This window comes from Beta vulgaris, chromosome 3 (genome assembly GCF_026745355.1).
Source record: "Beta vulgaris subsp. vulgaris cultivar EL10 chromosome 3, EL10.2, whole genome shotgun sequence".
Taxonomy (NCBI): Eukaryota; Viridiplantae; Streptophyta; class Magnoliopsida; order Caryophyllales; family Amaranthaceae; genus Beta; species Beta vulgaris.
In genome coordinates this window covers 12354633-12374931 of record NC_079204.1, presented here as the reverse complement: position 1 = coordinate 12374931, position 20299 = coordinate 12354633, and the positions used below count along the sequence as shown (strand labels likewise).

Here is a 20299-nt window from a genome sequence, read left to right as displayed (position 1 = left end):
ACCGTCTGACCAATACTTACTGTCAAACGGGCTGAGCCCAAAACTCAAACTCTGTACGCACCACTTTCTCTTTTCTCTTCTTCTTCTCCCCACTCTGTACTATTGTTGCCATTACCACTACAAGGCCCCATAAATCGCTTCTTAAAACTAGCACACCTCCTTTCTCTCTTTTCTGACCACCTCAATATCACCAATTTCCCCTCTCGATTTCGCACGTGAAGTTCTCTCATTTTTCTGACGGAATCTCCGGCGATGAACCTCGAACTCCGGCGAAGTCGTCGTTTGCCGGAGTTTCAAAAAGCTCAATCATATTGCAATAATGCAGTTGGGGAGATATCTGGCTTGGTTCAACCCAAGAGTTGCTTGAACTTAACTTAGATTTTACTCTGTTGCTTGAAATCATTCATTTTGTACTACTACTATGAAGTATATGTAGAGTTAGGGATTCCGGTGGTTTAAGAAAGGTATTATGCTTTTTTGACATTTTTTCAGTTAATGCTTATAATCTTTCAGTTAGTTCTTTTTTTCTTTAATTTCAGTTGGTTTTTGTATTGTTTCAGTTAGTTTTTGTATTCTTTCAGTTCGTTTATTATTTCTTTCAGTTGGTCTTTTTATTCTTTCAGTTAGTTCTTTATTTCTTTCAGTTAGTTCTTTATTTCTTTCAGTTGGTGTTTTATATGTTTCAGTTGGTGTTTAAAAAAATTTGAAACCAACTGAAAAAAAAAGAAGACTACCTAAAAAAAAACAAAGACCAACTGAAACCCAAGTGCGTCTAACTGAAGCACAAGTGCTTCTAACTGAAGTGGTCCGACCAGTTGTATTGTGTCAGACGAGTCTGACACAATACCTTCTCTTACATAATTTATGATATACTTCCATTTTTTGGAGCCTTTGGGGTAGATATGGACATCAATTTGGAGGTATAATAATCTAACATATATATACTTCATATCATAATATTAGAATAGTAGAATGTATTTGCCACCTTGAGTTTTATACTTGAATTTCATTCTAAATACTTTAATCATGCATATAACGTACGATATATCATATTGTACTTGACGCTTTGAAACTTCTATTTTAATTTTCAATAGAAAGATGTTAATTATATAACACAACCCTATCAAATATAATATTTTAAGCCACATTTTATTTCAAAAATTAATCAGGCACAAAGCAATGATATAACTATCGTAAAAACAAAAAAAGCAATGAAATGACAAAAGTCAATATACATAGCAATCTGTAATCTTGCTTCTATATATATACTACTAAGATTTTGATTACATAATTAGCAAGATCTCATGCAATGCTACAAAGCCTACAAACAACATTGAAACATACCTAGATTCACGTCAAAAAATTAAGCCTACAAATCCTTTTAACCACAAATAACACTCCTAGAAAATAGTGGAGGCAAAAAACTTAAAAAAAAACCAGCTAGACATTCTAAGACCAAGTCTTCTCCCCATGCAAACCTATCATTCCTATGCTTCTCCCTAACTTTGTTCCCCTCATTTTCAACAAAACAAGAATTTCTCCAACCAAATTAACCTCCATTTTTTCCTTCATCCTAAGGTTTAATTAATGAAGCTCATGTCATCTTTAGACACTGAATAACAATAGAAAGTTAAGGAAAAAAAAAAGCAAGATGATGCCACCTACGGAGCCTCCGAAGAAGGGTAGTATCCGTAACCAAGGGAGCTCGGGGAGTGGCGGAAGCTCATCTGGTGGCAACGGTGGGCAAGCGGTGAAGTTTGCGAGGCGAACGTCGAGTGGGAGGTACGTGACATTGTCGAGGGAAGATATTGACATGTCAGGGGACTATACAGGGGATTACATGAATTACACCGTGCACATTCCTCCTACACCAGATAGAGATAATCAACCTATGGAAAGCTCGTCTGTGGCGGCTAAAGCTGAGGAACAATATGTGTCCAACTCATTATTCACTGGAGGGTTCAATAGTGTCACAAGGGCTCATCTTATGGATAAGGTTACTGATTCGGATTCTAACCAGCCGGATCATGTGGCTCGTGGAAAGGCAGGTTTTTGTCAAATGCCTGTGTGTGATGGTGAGACCATCAAAGATGATCGAGGGAATCGGGTGTATCCTTGCGAATGCAGGTATCTTATAAGGGACGGTTTAATTTTTCATACTGTCATTTGTCCGTGAGTACATTATGGGTGTTACTACTACTCGTTTTATTGAATTCGTAGTTTGTTTTAGGGTTTGTTCCTTCTTCCCCTAATTTTTTGTAGGAGGTGATCACAATCTCATAAGGAGGGAAATAAAGTCGATTTAGACTACCCCTTTGTCTGTCGAGCTTTCGATAGAAAATTAAAACGTACTTATTTTTTGAAGCGTATTTGGAGTCCTAAATATTTGAGGATCTTGTGCGATCGCCTTTATCCCATATACTCAACATCACCTTGTATCTAATTAACATGCACACATTGTAAATGATCAAATGTTACCCACCTAGGTTGTTTTTTATTTTTATTTTTTTATCCAGGGTTAAAATGGTAGTTGTCCTAAACCTTATAATTTGGAAGCAGGGTAAGGAACATAAATATGCTGGCCGTTGGGTAGTTCCGTAGTTCATTTTCTAGGAAATTAATTATTATCTAGGATCTTTCTTATTTTATTCTTAGTTTTTTTTTAGGGAAAAAGCATAAGCTAGATTAATCACGGCACAAATTGTCCATAAGAATATAGGGAGCCACCTCACGAGGAGCATGGTTCTCCTTATTCTTAGTTAAATTGATATTGTGTCATGCATTTATTATACAGATGATTTCCTTATAATGGTTCAGGTTGGTTAATAATAAGTACTTCTTGTTGCGCCACTTAATTATGTACAACAATTTTGATTTACTACAAGTCATGCAGGTTCACAATATGCAATGATTGTTTCACGGATGCACAAAAGGGCAGCGGAGTATGTCCAGGATGCAAAGAGCCTTACAGACTTGGAGACTACGACGACGATCAACCTGATTTCTCCGGTGGTGCGCTCCCATTACCAGCCCCGAACAAGGCAAATGGTGATCGACGCATGACAAGCCGGAAGAAAGGCGGCGATTTCGACCACAATAAGTGGTTGTTCAATGAGACGCAGGGAACTTATGGTCATGGGACAGCTTATTGGCCTCCAGAAGATTCTTATGATGGTGATGGTGGTGGTATGAGTGGTGTACTTGAAGCTGCTGACAAACCTTTTAAGCCCCTTAGTAGGATTATTCCTATTCCTAGTGGTGTCATTAGTCCTTACAGGTTACTTCTTCTATTGCAATTGTAGATTTGTAGTTGTGGTACATACATAATACATTCTATTATATTTCAAAGTTCATATGTTAGTGTCCTTGTGAAACTATTATGCATCTAAAAGAGAGATAAAAGGACTAGTAATTCTTCAATTCTAATGAAACAAATAATTCTTATTAGTATCCCCATATTATATATGTTATTAGTTATCAGCATTATATCGGGGTATTTCCTTAGCATGCTATGCATGCCTTACCAGCCAATGTACTGGTGTTTCCTACATGCTAGTAGCCTTGTAGGGGTTAGCCCTTGGGCTGACTTAATTTCTTAATCAAAAAAAAAAAATTAATGCTAATCAAGAACCTACAATGTGCATGTGCATCACAAATGGCTAAGATATATCTCATCTCTAATTTATCTCTCTTTTTCCAGGTTGTTGATCGTCATACGTTTGGTGTTTTTAGGCCTATTCTTAGCATGGCGTGTAAAAAATCCAAACGAGGAGGCTGTATGGCTTTGGCTTATATCCATTATATGTGAAATTTGGTTTGCATTTTCTTGGCTACTAGATATCATTCCCAAAATATGTCCTATAAATCGGTCTACTGACCTCGTTGCCCTTAAAGAAAAATTCGAACAACCGTCTCCGTCAAACCCAACAGGCCGGTCTGACTTACCTGGTGTTGATCTTTTTGTCTCCACCGCTGACCCGGAAAAAGAACCACCACTTGTGACGGCCAATACCATTCTTTCAATCTTGTCTGTTGATTATCCGGTCGAGAAGCTAGCATGTTATGTGTCTGATGATGGTGGCGCTCTACTAACATTTGAGGCAATGGCTGAGGCAGCTAGTTTTGCAGAATTATGGGTGCCATTTTGTAGGAAACATGATATTGAGCCTAGAAATCCAGAGACTTATTTTTGTTTGAAAGGTGATCCTACTAAAAATAAGCTTCAACCTGATTTTGTTAAGGATAGGAGGAAGATTAAGAGGGAATATGATGAGTTTAAGGTTCGGATTAACGGGTTACCTGACTCTATTAGGAGAAGGTCTGATGCATTTAATGCTAGAGAGGAGATGAAGATGATGAAACAAATGAGGGATGGTGGGGGAGATCGGTCCGAACCCATTCGTGCCCAAAAGGCTACTTGGATGGCGGATGGAACTCATTGGCCTGGTACTTGGGTTATATCTGCTGCTGAACATGCCAGGGGTGATCATGCAGGTATCCTTCAGGTATGCCTATTTTTAATTCACTTTGAAGAAAAATGAGCACAAACTTAACATTAAGATAACAGAGTGGAAGAGCTTAAATGAAGTGTAATAAAAGATTGACACATTGAGATGCAGGTTATGTTGAAGCCACCATCACCAGACCCAGTATTGGGAACACCGGATGACAAGCTCGTAGACTTCTCTGAGACAGATATACGCCTCCCCATGTTTGTGTATGTGTCGCGTGAGAAGCGCCCTGGCTATGACCACAACAAGAAGGCCGGAGCTATGAACGCATTGGTGCGATCATCTGCCATCCTCTCTAATGGTCCCTTCATCCTCAACCTTGATTGTGATCACTACTTTTATAATTGTAAGGCCATTCGAGAGGGTATGTGTTTCATGCTTGATCGAGGGGGTGAAGACATTTGTTACATACAGTTTCCTCAGAGGTTTGAAGGCATTGATCCGTCTGATCGATATGCTAATCGAAACAATGTGTTCTTTGATGGAAACATGCGTGCTCTCGACGGTCTTCAGGTTTGCACCTTGCTTGTTTAGCCAATTTGTTAGTGCTTGGTCTAATAGATGATGTTTAGCCAACTTTTAAGTACGGATTACTTGAGAAATTCACAGTACTTACTTTGTTTGTAAATGCAGGGTCCAGTCTATGTGGGCACGGGTTGTATGTTCAGGCGGTTTGCATTATATGGGTTCGATCCACCAAATCCAGACAGGGCATTAAACGAAAACAAAGATACAGAGACGCAAGCGTTGAATTCATCGGATATGGATCCGGAATTGGATATCAATTTGCTGCCTAAAAGATTTGGGAACTCAACGATGTTGTCAGAATCTATACCCATTGCAGAGTATCAAGGGCGTCCACTAGCTGACCATCCTGCAGTTAAGTATGGAAGGCCACCTGGTGCTCTTAGAGTCCCTCGTGAACCCCTCGATTCGAGCATTGTTGCTGAAGCTGTCTCTGTTATCTCTTGCTGGTAAGCCTATCACTTTTGAGGCTCACACTAGTAAATTACTATGAAAAGAGAAACCAGGGTGTTCAGGAAATATTTCCATAAAAGACAAGCGTTTCATTTATGTTAGAACGGAGAAAGTACATCTTTTCTTTCCTTGTTTTAACAATCATTGTAATACTTGACATGATATGCTACATAATGCGTGCACAGGTACGAAGACAAAACAGAATGGGGAGACAGAGTAGGATGGATCTATGGATCAGTGACAGAAGACGTGGTAACAGGTTACCGGATGCACAATCGTGGGTGGCGCTCAGTGTACTGCATCACAAAACGAGACGCCTTCCGAGGATCAGCTCCCATCAATCTAACTGATAGGCTACACCAGGTGCTACGATGGGCTACAGGGTCAGTGGAAATCTTTTTCTCAAGAAACAATGCTTTCTTAGCCACTCGCCGCCTAAAGCTCCTACAGAGGTTAGCCTACATTAATGTAGGAATATACCCATTCACCTCCCTCTTCCTCATCATGTACTGCTTCCTTCCGGCGCTCTCGCTCTTCTCCGGGCAGTTCATTGTGCAGACGCTTAGCATTACATTTTTAGTGTACTTGCTTATTATGACGCTGTGTTTAATATTTTTGGCCATTTTGGAGGTAAAATGGTCTGGAATTGAGTTGGAGGAATGGTGGAGAAATGAGCAGTTTTGGCTTATTTCCGGTACTAGTTCTCATCTTGCTGCTGTTATTCAAGGCCTCCTCAAAGTCATTGCAGGTATGATTATTTTTATCAATCAAATTCCTTTGTCCCACAATTATCATAACTCCGCATTTTTTCTTATTGGAACTTTGAACCACACACTACATTTAACCAACTCTATCAGTTAGGATTATTATTTTGTAAACACTATATATATATTGATTAATGGAAACATTCCAAGACTCACGAAGTTTTACACAATCAACAAAAACTTCAACAGATATAGTAATTTTCATGCTTATCATATATCAATAGTTTTCGATTTGGAAGCATAATCCTATCCAATATGATTTCCCACTCCTTAGGCTGCATAACAGCTACAACCTTTGTTTTTCTGGAGGTCTTGCTATGTCTGTTGTAATTTATGTGCTATGTTTTTACTATCATACATATGTATATAGAAATTATAAACGAGCAAGGTTGAGCTTGGCATCAATAAAGCTCACCTTGATTAAGCTATAATAAATTAGTGTAAGACTGTCTCATTATTCAATACTCATCTGAAACTTACACCAATATATGGCTCCCTTATGTTGTACATAGGTATCGAGATCTCATTCACATTGACCTCAAAATCAGCATCAGAAGATGAAGATGATGTTTTCGCGGAACTTTACCTAGTGAAATGGAGTTCATTGATGCTCCCACCAATAGTAATAGCAATGGTAAACATTATATCAGTTTGCTATGCTTTTGCTAGGACAATATATAGCTCAACACCATCATGGAGCAAGTTCTTGGGTGGTGCATTCTTCAGTTTCTGGGTGTTAGCTCATTTATACCCTTTTGCTAAAGGGTTGATGGGAAGAAGAAGGAAAACTCCTACAATTGTGTTTGTTTGGTCTGGTTTAATTGCCATTACAATATCTTTGCTTTATATTGCTATTAATCCTCCCTCATCTGGAGGTTCAGGTGGTTCATCTTTTACATTCCCTTGATATGTATATACATTTACATACATGGGATTTATTTTTTCTACTTGATCATCTTGTTTGTGATTTTTGGTTAATTAGATGTGACATAGATCAATAGGTTTAGGAAAATTGTTTTGTACAAACTTAAAATTTATAGAGATTTATATTGGTGTTGTGTTCTTACAAATTACAACCCTATTGTTGCTCTTATCTTTCTTTTTGTTTTTTTGTTTTATATAACAGGTGTATGGTACACTCAAAGCTATTTTTTTGCTATTCGGAGCTTTACTTATTATGTGAGTATGCTCATTTGGAGGTTTCAAATGAGCAATAAGCATAAAAATAACTTTGGATGTATGATAAAAAATTCCCTTATTATACAAACAAAAATACTATTACATCAATTAGCTCCACAACAATTAGGCAATATTTCTCACTCAACCAATAACCAATTCCCAAATTCCAATCAAAACAAAACCTTATAAAATCTTCACATACACAAAATTTAAAACTTTCAGTAAAAACACAAAGGAAAAAGATCTGTACGATATTATAATTTATAACATGAACAGATGTTCAAGTATGTAACAGAAGGAAAAAGAAAAGGAAAAGAAAGGGCTCACAAGAGTGATCATATCTTGAAGAACAGAAGTAATTTGATATCCACCTTTGAGAATAGCATCATATTCAGAACTGTCTAATTTTTGCAGAAGAAACGGAAAAAAAGGATGAGAGGGTGATTAGGGGGGAGGGGGGGAAGGGGAAATGGGAAAATTAGGGATAATTGAAGTCAAGTGAAGGGCACTTTGACTATTTTATTAAAGTCAACACCGAAATCTTGTGAGTTAATTTCGAAAAATTGCTAAAAGTAGTGTTAAAAAAAATTTCATTTAAGTATAAAGTTGCTTAAAATATTTTAAAAAATTGTCTGTCGCAAAAAATATATATAAAAAGTCGTCTCTTAAACAAAAACTCTTAGGGGGCGTTTGGTTCACTAAGGGGAAAGGGAAAGGGTTTAAGAAAGGGAAATAAGGTGAATGGAAAGCCAAACCCTTAGATTTAGTTGGTTGTTTGTTTCAAAATGTCTAAGGGAAACCCTAACATTTAACCACCACAGATCTTCCTTCAACCACCACTGTATATCACCCTTAACACCGCCACCCTTCACCTCTTTTCCGGTCGTCGTTCTCCTCCCCTCTTTTCCGGTCGTCGTCCCCCTTCCCTCTTTTCCGGTCGTCGTCCGCCTCCCCTCTTTTCCGGTCGCCACCCTTCCCCTCTTTCCTGGTCGTACTCTTCTCCTTCGTGGTTGGTGGTTCTTTTGGTGGTGATGGTTGGTTTTTTCGGGCTCCCTTCCTCAGATCTGGGTGGGTTTCGTGGTTGGTGGTATGGGTTTCGGGGGTGGTGGGTAATTTTCGGCGGGTGAATTAGGGTGGTGCTGGGAATCACGATGGAGGGGTGTCGATGGTCGTATTAGGGTTTCGGTGGTTGGGTTAGGGTTGTCGGCGGGTGGTGGTCAAGGAAGCGGTTCTGGTGGCGGTTGGGTGGTGGTTGAATGAGTAGGTGGAGGAGTCTAGTGGTGGTAATGATTGGGTTAGGTTGTGATGGTTTGATGGTGGTGGTTGGATGGTGAAGGAGGTGGTCAATGATGAGTCAAAGAAAGGGAATGTGAAACCTTGGGGGGGTGTGGGTAATCAGATTAGAGGGATTTGGGGGTAAGGAGGGGAAAGGGGAGGAAAAGAAACCCCCAAAACAAACAACATCAAAAGGAATCAAGAGGTTCTATTCCCTTTCCCTTTCCAGTTTACCCCAAACCAAACGCCCCCTTAGATTTAAACAAACTTCTTTTAAATAAATATGACAAAGAACAATTGACACAAATTGATAAGATTAAGTAGTAAAAATAATGGTACGAATTAGTGTGACAAAGATTTTTTTTTTTTTTTTGTTCTTTTCATCAGGGGCTGCATTTAAATATTAAATGTATTTTTTCAAGATGGTATTCTCTCTGTTTGCAAAATATAAAATGCACACTGCGGCAAAATAGATCAGAAGAGAGCTTCTCTGCCACCTAGCCGCTGGTGTGTCCACTTGTTGCTTCTTGATTACATTTCGGACAACCGAGAATCCCTTTTAAATTCGCGACTTAAAAATCATAGGAATTTGGGCGGATTGGCACCGAATGTCTCTATTGAAGAGAGACTGGACTTTCTACAACGACTGAACTCTTATTGGAGGCTGTCTTTTTTAAGCGAGTGTAAAAATTTGCTTTGACCACAAATATCGTTCTAAATATTTATTTAAATTTGTTTCAAACTCTGTAAAGGTATTATTAACAAAGAGGTAATAGTAGTATGAACAAAGAGTCAATTCTAAAACTACACAGGTCAGAATTAGTGTGACAGCAACAATCCAACGAATATAAATGGGGTGGTGGCGCAGTTGGCTAGCGCGTAGGTCTCATAGCTTTGTGGGTGATCCTGAGGTCGAGAGTTCGAGCCTCTCTCACCCCATTAATTTTAATGATAATCTTCCATTAATTTCGTTTTTCAATTTCCTATTCTTGACTGTTGAGGCATCTCCTCATAGATCATACTATTTTTTTTTCATGTTAAGAAGACCTAACTTTTTAAGCTATTTTTTTCATGTTAAGAAGACCTAATTTTTAGGCCTAAATTATTCCTTGGATCTATAATTTTTATTTATTAATATCTTAATCTAAAATTATAACACCAAATAATTTTTTTTTTGAAAGGAATAACACCAAATATTTTAGATGAATGTGGATTGGTGGCGGCATATACCTTGTATTCTTGTAGTGCTACATTAAAATCTTGGTAGTATTGTGGATGGCTGTGAAATATTTTTCGCCCCCTTTCGAGAACCGTGATAAGATAAATTTCATTTGGGCTGCTTTCGCACAGGGCTACTTAGGCACTTACCCAAAGGCCCAACAATTCCGACCCCCTTTTTGAATACTATTGAAATTTTTGCTTCCACCAAGAATTGAACCCCATACTATTAGATCCAATGATCCTTAATGTGAATGGCTGTGAATTGTGATGGTTGGAAGGTACAATTTTTGTCATCTTGAGATTTATAGTGCTTTATTGGTCATACAAGTGTTTTGTAGTAAAAAAATTTATTTGTGATGAACCCTCATTTGAGAATCAGATGGACGCTTAGTGACGGAGTTTCACTAGTTGGGGGAAAGTTCTCGTCACCTCCAAGTTAAGGTGTTGCAACTTTGTAAGAGTTTATTAATCATACATTCGAGTATATTATGCACTAATTTTTTTTCCCATTTGCTCATGTTAAATCTCTTTTTTTAGTACAATTTGCTCGTTTGGATAATTTCAAATGAACAATGAGCAGAAAAATAACCTTTAGTGTATCATAATCACAGCACATCCGAGTGTATGATAAATTTTTGGTATCGTGGTAATTTGTTTATGGTGAAACTTTTGGTTTCCATGTGGGTTTTTTCCCTCCGCCTTACAAGGTTATGTGATATGTCATTTGTAGTCAATTAAAATTCGAACAATAAAATATAAAAAAAGAGACTTAATTAGCTGCAAAGTTAAATAGATGTTGGTCTCAACTCTCAATGAAATTCTTTATCTCATATCAGAAAAAATTCAGATGTACAGCATATTGTACAACCTTTGTGCTTGCACATGGGAGAAAAAAAAAAAAAAAAGAAAACCCCCCAGTTCCCACAAAGAAAAAAAGGTTAAAGAAGCTACTGTGTTATGTGACTTATGTCCAAGATCATGTTCTTATGGCTCAAGTTTCAATTACATATGAGCTACTGGGTGCTGTACAATGACCATCTTGTTGCTAAATATATCAGTGCAAACAATCATACACATGATGAGATCAATATGAAGTTTACATGAATTGGTAGGCAGGGAATCTACAAAATTGTAGAATAAGAAAAAACTTGGCATGACATTTATCATGAATAATTACCATTTTGTATTCTTCTTTTAGACTTCCATTCTGTTATCGCGTAAGAAAGAGTGTAGTTTGGTATCAAGTTTTTGCTTGACAGAGGAAAATTCGTTGTTGGGGAAGTGTCGTTGTCTTTAAGCCACATCTCGATTGCTTTGCGGTCATAAGTGTATCCATCTGAGGCTACACAAGGATCGTCCATGACACCCTGTTACCAGAATAAAGGCCTAACAATCAACTCAATGCACAAGTTCTGCAAGTCTACTTCTAAAAGATTCATTGCACTTCAGTACCATCAATCCATTTAGAACATTGAAATCAGATGCTAGTAAAAATACCAAATTGATCAATACAATTTATGTGGAGAGTAAAAAATCAGGTGGAGAGATCAAGGCTTTAACAGATTGAATAATTTACTAACAAGAATTGCACAACGAAGTTGAATAATTATGATCCTCCTACATCTTATGTATAATAATTTAGATTCTATACACGGGAGTAGGATGCGCTTCATGCTTCAAGTTGTATGTTTTCATTGCATCTACAAGTTCTATATATCAATGTATCTGCATGTTCTTTTCATTGCACTTGCATATGCTTTTAGCATACTGCTGCTTAATTTTTAAGTTTATAACACATTTGTATGTTCTTTTTATGATGAGTCCACGTTCTTCAATTTGAACATACAACAGAACCTCCAAATAACAAAGAAAATATGCAACTGGGAGCATGATGGGTGACATGCTTCCAAGCATAAGATCTAAGTTGTTTTTGTGTGCACAGTTGTTGATCCACAGACCAAAATCCCAAAGATGGACTTAAATAATCAATAACAACTCTTGCACATACAAATATGAACTCCAAAGAGGGAAATCGAGAAGGAAATACCTTAAGTATAGGGCAGATGAAATGGCTTGGTGGTGCAATTAGGATCTTAGCAGCCAAATCACGGGCATTCTCTGCAACATCTTTGATTCTTTCAAGTGCAGGAAGAATACTTTTCAGATCAGGTCTATCTTTACGTCTAAGCTCAGCACACTGCAAACCTAGTAGAGCAATTTCAGCTGTCTCTCTCAGGGGCCATCTTCCAGCGGATCTATCTAATATTTTCATTAAGCGACCTTCCTTTATTGCATCCTCAACTACATGGGTTATACCTACGGCAGGTTTTGCTGTCAATAGCTGTAAAATGACCATTCCCAAAGCATAAACATCTGCTTTCATAGAGATAAGTCCTGTTCTTTGATACTCGGGGTCTATGTAACAAAGTGTACCGACAGGGCTTGTATCTTTATATAAGGTCAAAGTGGAAAGAGAAGATGGCTCCAAATTCAGCATTGTACAAAGACCAGCATCACCAATCTTGCTTACCAAATTATGATCAAGCAAGATGTTAGCTGGTTTTAGGTCACGATGGATAATTGCTTTCGGCTTGTTATTGTGCAGAAAAGCAAGGGCAGATGCGACCTCCCACATTATTCTAAACCTCTCATACCATGGTATAGGAGGTTTATCATTATTCTGTAACAACCGGTCTTCCAAACTTCCATTTTCCATGTACTCATATACCAGGCAACCCTGTTCCGGACATGCTCCAAGAAGGAGCAACACGTGAGGATGACGGATTCTACTCAAAATATCCAACTGAAATCAAAGAACAATACTCAGTCAAATATCAAAATTCGGTATTTAGAAGCCTTATTAAGAAGAGTAATAAGGAAAAACAAGAGTACCTCCTGATGGAACTGCTTGTTTTTGGCGCCCTCCTTAGAGTGGAGGACTTTTATGGCCACTGTTGAATAGTGCAACTTGCATTTGTACACAGATCCATATGATCCTTCTCCAATCTTGAGTTTCTCACTGAAAGAGGAAGTAGCAGATACAATCTCCTCCCATGTGAACTTCTGGTAATGATACACAGGGTCTCCAAGAACATTCTTAAGCTTCTCACTTTCCTTGGCATCTCGGGCAGCATTCTGCTCTGCTTCTCTCCTGTGCATGACCTCTCTATGAGCGCGTCCCCTGGCATACTCAGCTTCCCTTTTTGCAGATTCAAATTTCTCTTTTTCAAGCTTCGCCAACTCTTGTGCTTTCTTCTCTTTTTCACTTATCTGCTTGAGCTTCATTGCTTCCTCATTCCGCAGCATGCTTAGATCACTTAGCTGATAATAGATAGTATAACTAATGTAAGTTATTCTAGAAGACATCAAATGGGCTAAACAAAATGCATTTTGTCTTAAAATCTCACCCTCCTTGTCGCATCTACTGTTTCATTTTGAGCTATGGCATACATGCCGCGTATGTGACGCAGTTCAATTCTCATCTTCTCAAGTTCTAGATTAATGTTCACCTATTAACATGAGAAGCAAATTAGGGTTCCAGAACAAACAGGAAAAAGGATCCACTGAATTCTAGAATAGAATCTGAAATTATTTTTTTCTCAAGTTTATGTTACATGGACTCTTCATTCTACTTCAAGTATAAATTTTTAATTAAAGAGCCGCCAGCTGGGTCAAACACTTGAACATATACCCATGTCCAACACAAGTACCCAAGTCCAAGCAACATAGACCAAGTACATGAGTTACACACTTTACTATGAAAGGCTGACCTCTGTTTCAGAAGAAGCTAACTGAGATGTTGAGGCAGATGCTTGACCGCAGCGAGAGCTAGGTATTCCATTGGATACTTGATCTGTGATCCAGGACTCATTGTCTCCATTTGTGGTCTTGAAACTAGACTTTTCACTTGTAAGCGTCCCAACAGTGGAGCTGCAAGCTTCATCTGCATTCCTTGTATTAATGGATTGAAAACTAGCAAGTTCAGCTGAATTCGTCCCTGAATTATTATATCCAGCTTTCACACACGTAAGAGAATCAGGGTGCTTGACTGGCCCAGGAGGAGAGGAAGAAGGAGACTCTGAATAGTTCGATCCAGGGTCTGTTAGAACCGCTAATATTAGGGAGTTACTTTTCACCAAATAATAGTATTAATACAAGTATAAATGCAAAGTTTGCCTTAAAACCAGGACATAACCTACTATAAGTCCATGCAGATCCAACTCTTCCCATGTTGGAGAAAGAGGTCAATATATTATTTTCTTCTTTTGAATGGTTAGTATTCTTTCCATCGTGAAATTCGAGTTTACAGCATCGTAACAGTAATTGATTCAGAAATAGAAAAATTGCAGCCCAGATAAATCATTCTTTTTAAGTTGCAAGAGATTACTAGTTTATCAGAAAGAGAAGCATGCTGCCAGAATAGACCAAAAATTCCAATGATCCCGGCACTACTAAGAGAAGGGGTCTAAATCAGTTTCCCAAGGATATAAGACAATCTGTTCTATGTATATCAAAATATCTACAGATTACGATTAATTCGTTTCCTACACTTCAAAAGGAGATAGTGAGGTTATTTGTGAATTTACCGAATGTGCTGTTTGTGTATCTTGATGAACTGTTGGTAGAGTTGGTTGCAGGGCTGTCACACTCTACAGCGTTCCCATTTGTCTTTGTATTTGATGGACGCAAAGCCTCTAGCTTTCCTTTTGAGACAACATAGACTGTGCAGAAAGTTGGCGCACAATCTGAGATCACAGATGATAGCAATTGTCCCTTCACTCTTCTGCATAATATGAGAGGAATGTTATATTTCAATTCAATGGTCCAACATAACAAGTTAACAACAATCTGCTTTACAATAGTTTGATGTTCTCAAATAAGTATGTGTAACAAATTCCAAGAGAAGCTACATCATACAGTAGAAGTATAGAAGTAGCATATACACCATGCTTTACAGATATCATTGGCCATTACCTTGCAAACAAGCTATTGGAAGACGCTCCTATGACTAGACTCTTAATCCCATGTTTAGCAATTTCCCTTGATATCCCATTTGGAACATCATCTGCTTCTATCAACACAAGTTCAGCTGAAACCTATACAAAGCAGCGTGTAATTCGGTGGTTAATTATGTTCAGCTAGCTATAATGTAACATTACGATTAATTTTGATTAAAGCTTTATGCTAACCTTTTTCTGAATGAGCGCCTTTTGGAATGGTAGAATCATCTCAGTTCTCTGCCACTCTATTTCCTTCTTATAAGCAACTGCTACATCATCTCGCACTTGCGGAAGAGGGATCAGATTTCCCACTAGCAGCAATCAACCAGTCAACAAAAAGTCTACGTGAGATATATAACCAAACATCTTAAGTGACAATTTATTCTAGATTAAACTATGTATCATACAAATGATCTCAAACTAACATATCAAAAATTCCCATCTTGTTAAGTAATTTCCAAAATCAATGGATGATGAATAAAACTTACTTGGTGTAGGAACCCCAGTTATCTTAGGGAATACATGTAATAACTTGAATGCAACCTTCCCTTCAGGTATAAATTTTTCCACTATCCATCTCACAATATATTTGCTTTTAGCACCGCCATTCAAGGCTATCGCAATTACTCGTGGATCAGACGATCCTTTTCCGTTTCCTACATCTTTCTGCTCCATTAAAACCAAAATTACTTTCAAATATCCTGCAAGCAAGTAAACTGTGTCAGCTGAATCCATGTATAAATTAAAGTATTTGGGTTCATACATTATGCCTAACATTACTTTAAAGCAATATGTGATAGATTACACGAGTAATTTCGGCTTCATAACCCAAACTCCAACATTGTCTCACATTAGCAATTCAACAAACAGGTAATGTGCAAACTATATAACAGTGGCACTAAAGCTAACAAAAGGATGGATTACAACCAAATTTTCATCATAATTCTATCAATTGTCGTTAAACTTGCAAAAAACCTTCAAATTTCCAACTGTTAAACAAAACCACATTGATTAAAAACAAAGTAAATTTTCAACCAATTTCCAAAAAATCAGCAACTGTAGAATTCCTTCCGATGAACTTAAATAAATGCAAATGAGTTTTTAATATGATCAAAAACAAACAAAACCCATCTTAAATTTCAGATACCCACAAATTAATTTCCAACTTAAACCCATAAAATGTAGATTATAAAGAAAATTACCAACCTAATTATCAAAATTCAGAGATGGGTTCTCTCAAGTATCAAATTTTAGTATCAAAAAGAATAAGAACAAGGGAAAAAAAAAAGAATAAGCACAAGAAAAAAAAGAAGGATAATAGAAAGATCAATCTTTCTCTTTCTCTCTCTGTGTTTCCTCTGTTTTTGAAAGAAACAGTCTTCAACTCCCAAAAAAAAACAAAAAGAAAGAATAAAAAACGAAGATTCTGAAATGCAGAAGAATGTGTGATTATGTAAGAGAAGAATAATTACGAAGTAGATGACGTTTAATCTGAAAAAATCTAAGCACGTCGTTTCTAAAAACGCCATGAATTTTCTGTAATTAATTAATGGTTCAATGCTAATGAAAACAGGGGACAGTTGACTATTTCATTTCATATAATTTATTAGAATTTGGCGCCAATATTTTAACGAGTAATAACTGCTCTAACTCATTATTTTATTGTTTTTTTGTAGTGACTAGTTTCCATGCCATCTTTTCAGGACAACTTAGAACTACTTATACAATGAACTAGTTATATATTCTTTGAAGAAAGAAAATTTTGAAGTGCCAAATGTTAATGGTTTTGTAAATATTGTTATTTGTTGCTCAAAAGGTCAAGGACCACACTTTTATAAAAGAAATAATATTAGAAAGTCAAGAATCGATATATTATACATAAGTACATTTATACATAACATCTAAAATTGTCGGAGTTTGCTTGCAAAGATACATAACACCTAAAATTGTCGGAGTTCGCTTCCACTTTGCATGGGTAGATAAGCTCTCAATGTTGTTGATTCATGGAGTTGGATAGAAGTTTGGAACTCTTTAGTAAATTGTTTTTAGTCAATGATAGTGATAATGAAATTATATTAAGAAATCGAAATAAAGTAACGCATAAGAAATACAACTAAATAAATCTGAAGTAATTTCTTAAATAAGTTGATAATTGAGTTATTTATTATAACACATTAGTCTTAAATCATTTTAGATACTTTGACGGAAAACAAAGTCATTACAAGACGATTTTGCTTGTATGTGTATTTGATAATTTGTAAACTTTCATAAAAAGGGAAAATTAAAATGTCAATAGTTCAAATCAATTTTATTAGGCGAATTTGAATCATTTAAAAGCACAAACTCTCATGTCCCTACATATCATTGTTTTGACTTGGTTGAATTGGACCTAACTTAATCTATATGGCTCTACTTAGATGGTTACATTATTATTTCAACCACCTTAAGCTTCAAAAATAATCTGAACAAAAACATATTTTCGTCCATTATAAAAATAAATTAATTCATTGATAGGTTCTTTTTCTTTCTTTCTCAACTACTATTTTTATAATTGTAAAGAGAATGACTCTATCTAGATCTCAAACAGCACAGTGTTTTTGGTCTAGTGTATATGTAGGCCGAATACTTGAGAGTATGGAGAAAAGGTAAAGAGAATCTCTACCCCGACCCCAAGTATTGAGCGTTCAGGAAATTAGACCTTGCAACCATCACCAAATTACATCAAGCAAGTTTTTTTTTTGGGTTTAACCACTTGGACATGATATTGGTAGATAAATCGAATAATACCTAAGTAAGATCCGTTGATTGCGATTAGGCTTAGCGGATAACCTTAGCTTTAAGCACTTAGCGCCTGCACTTTGTTTCACGCCATCACCTTATTGTATAAAACTAATAACATCCTTAGTACTGTTTTAGGGAAGTAAATTACATTAAATGCATGGTCAATATATTTTTCTTTTGTTTACTCCAAACCAATTTATTATTATAATATCTTATGCAACAAGGTAACTGCTTGCATGATAATAAAATACTAGAATATACCTAGCTATGTAGTTATCAGTTATGTGTGAACTCATTTCCTTTGACGGGTAAGAACTACTTCTATTATATATTTTATCACTCTTTTTAATTGTACTTGCAAACTAGGTTATGTGATTGGAATTGATATAATAATTATGAACTTAATTCCTGAAAGATTGGCTCAATCAACACAAATTTAGTGCGCTTTTCTTCTTGCCACAATGACCCGTAAAATCAAGCAGACGCCGTATCAATGTACTCTTATCATAAAATTTAGTATTTCATATAAATATATGCTGAGAGTCAATATTATTAATGGGCATATTTGATAAGCTGTAATGTACAGTGGTATGGTATTCTGTCTTTTTTTTTTTTTGACAATGAGAAATTATGCATTAATTAAAAAAGGAAGTATAGCCTAATGTTAATACAATTAAATCTAATTCAAACGAAGAAAATTAAAGGGGTTTTATGAGCTCTTACATTCCATCTAAAACAAAAATAAGCAAAACCGATAAAGGGACGCTTGTGGAGGAGGGCGTCGTTGGTCGATACTTGTGATGGTGGAGTCAAAAACCTGATGGCTGATGGAAATGGTAGAAGAAGCGAATGTCGTTCACGATCCAGACAATGAACAACCAATGGCGAGCGTTGCATGTCGCGCATGAGCCATCCCAACAATCTGCTATCGCTTGGGATTCTGAGCTCATGATCTTTAGAAGAGTCACTTTCTTTAGTGACTCATTACCCCCTCTCTCTTATTAGAAAATAATTCCCTTGTATTGCTTGATAAAGATACATTATATACATGAATATAATCTACTATCATGGCTATAATCTAGGAGTATCATGTAATATATGGCTAACTAATGTAGGAGATATACATCATATAAATAGATGATTTACAATATCACAAGAATAATTACATATATTCTATTACACCTCCGCAGTCGAAGCGGGAGGTTGGCGGACGCTAAGACTGTCTCGAAAATCATCAAACATTACGCGCGGAAGTCGTCCTATAGTGAAAATATCTGCAATCAATCTGATAACGGGATGGGACATGAAGGACGCGAACTTCGCCACGTTTGACCTTTTCACGAATGAAATGGATGTCCATCTCAATATTTTTAGTGCGCTGATGTTGGACTGGGTTACCAGATAGATATATCGCACTTACATTATCACAATAAACAAGGGTTGCTTTATTGACTGGAAAATGTACTTCGAGTAATAAGTTACGGATCCAACAAGAATCAAAGACTACATTGGCAACTCCGTGATATTCAATCTCGGCACTGGACTTAGATAGGGTAGGTAGTTGCCTTTTAGATGACGAAGAAAGAGAGTGTTTCAAGTTTCTCCATTAGGTAGGAGAAACGCAGTTGAGAGGGCGTGCTGAAAACCACGAGATGCAACTGGGGTGCCGCCTGCAGATTTGAATTTGTCAAGGCAAGGATCATGAAGGTTAATGCCAAGCGAGAAAGAGAGCTAAACAATATGAGCTCTCGAACACACCTCTGGTTTACGAAACTGGAATACATACGTCCCAACCATGAAAAACTTTCATCGCCTCGTCCACGCTCACAATCCTCTTGAGTCACCTTTTCTCGCATCACAGATTCCAAAAAACACTACATATTCTATTATTACAACCATGCACTACCATCATTTACCCAACTGACAAACATGTGACGATAGCCACAACCAACCACAAATACCAGTTGTAGCAATTCGAAAAAAAACAACTAACTCCAACTATTTAGAGATCTAACAAGCATATTAATTAAAAACCAACATAATGACATCGAACATAACTAAGGGGAAATTCCAACAAATAGGGGGGAAGGGGAGGTCAAGCCCGAAGACCATGGGGAGGGGAAAGGAGAGCCCGACACCTACAGGGAAGGGGAAAGGGGAGTCCGACATAACTAAGGATGAGGGGGAAAGGGAGCCCGACACCTACAGGGAAGAAGAAAAGGGAGCCGACATAACCAAGGGGGAGGGGAAAGGGGAGCCTAACACAAACAGGGGGAGGAGAAAGGGGATTTCGATACAAAAACAAAGGAGGGAAGAGGAAAGGAAGACCAATATACCTGCGGGAAAGGGAACCGGACAGCGACAAACACTAGGGAGGGGGGAAAATCGACGCGACGACGTGGGAGGGGAGGCCAGAGAAGCCCAAGCAACCACAGGGGAGGGGAGAAAACGACGAAAATGAGGAGGGGAAACGAACTTGAATGAGGGAACACGGTGCGGGAAGGGGACACGACAATAGAGGGGAGGGAAACGGGGGAGGGGAAGGGGAAGGCCAGGGGTCACCGGCGAAGAAGAAGAGAATAAGAAGCAG

At 37.4% G+C, this 20299-nt stretch overlaps 2 protein-coding genes and 1 non-coding gene across 6 annotated transcripts; 2 read left to right on the top strand and 1 right to left on the bottom strand.

Moving 5' to 3' along the window:
* The first annotated feature begins 1544 nt into the window (after positions 1–1544).
* On the top strand, positions 1545–7160 carry LOC104906645 (cellulose synthase-like protein D4). The gene is made up of 7 exons (XM_057393597.1): positions 1545–2127; positions 2894–3277; positions 3701–4505; positions 4620–5024; positions 5145–5485; positions 5675–6237; positions 6766–7160. The coding sequence occupies exons 1-7, from the start codon at positions 1652–1654 to the stop codon at positions 7158–7160; spliced, it is 3369 nt and encodes a 1122-aa protein (XP_057249580.1). The 5' UTR covers positions 1545–1651.
* A 2400-nt stretch (positions 7161–9560) lies between these two features.
* Positions 9561–9646, top strand: TRNAM-CAU (transfer RNA methionine (anticodon CAU)). Its single transcript is given in 2 exon segments — positions 9561–9598; positions 9611–9646. It is a non-coding gene; the product is annotated as a tRNA-Met (tRNA).
* A 1091-nt stretch (positions 9647–10737) lies between these two features.
* LOC104906644 (U-box domain-containing protein 35) lies at positions 10738–16713 on the bottom strand. Of its 4 annotated transcripts, none has more exons than XM_019252444.3 (10): positions 16135–16707; positions 15417–15629; positions 15118–15239; positions 14903–15024; positions 14515–14711; positions 13699–14027; positions 13336–13437; positions 12821–13249; positions 11976–12731; positions 10738–11295 (listed from the first exon to the last, which is right to left on the bottom strand). In XM_019252444.3, the coding sequence occupies exons 2-10, from the start codon at positions 15601–15603 to the stop codon at positions 11092–11094; spliced, it is 2448 nt and encodes an 815-aa protein (XP_019107989.2). In that variant the 5' UTR covers positions 15604–15629; positions 16135–16707; the 3' UTR covers positions 10738–11091. The 4 variants fall into 4 exon arrangements, with proteins under 4 accessions (XP_019107989.2, XP_010693732.2, XP_057249579.1 ...); XM_010695430.4 differs by having other exon boundaries at positions 16401–16707; XM_057393596.1 differs by having other exon boundaries at positions 13699–14006; positions 15417–16713.
* Between the last annotated feature and the right edge of the window lie 3586 nt (positions 16714–20299).

Excerpts from the sequence above, each read along its gene's own strand:
- LOC104906645 (XM_057393597.1), top strand. The coding sequence starts at position 1,652 with ATGATGCCACCTACGGAGCCTCCGAAGAAGGGTAGTATCCGTAACCAA. Across the intron at positions 2,128-2,893 it reads GTGTATCCTTGCGAATGCAG|GTTCACAATATGCAATGATT; the intron begins GTATCTTATAAG and ends CAAGTCATGCAG. Across the intron at positions 4,506-4,619 it reads ATCATGCAGGTATCCTTCAG|GTTATGTTGAAGCCACCATC; the intron begins GTATGCCTATTT and ends ATTGAGATGCAG.
- LOC104906644 (XM_057393595.1), bottom strand. The coding sequence starts at position 15,705 with ATGTTAGGCATAATGTATGAACCCAAATACTTTAATTTATACATGGAT. Across the intron at positions 15,240-15,416 it reads AACTGGGGTTCCTACACCAA|TGGGAAATCTGATCCCTCTT; the intron begins GTAAGTTTTATT and ends GATTGCTGCTAG. Across the intron at positions 14,712-14,902 it reads TCCAATAGCTTGTTTGCAAG|AAGAGTGAAGGGACAATTGC; the intron begins GTAATGGCCAAT and ends CATATTATGCAG.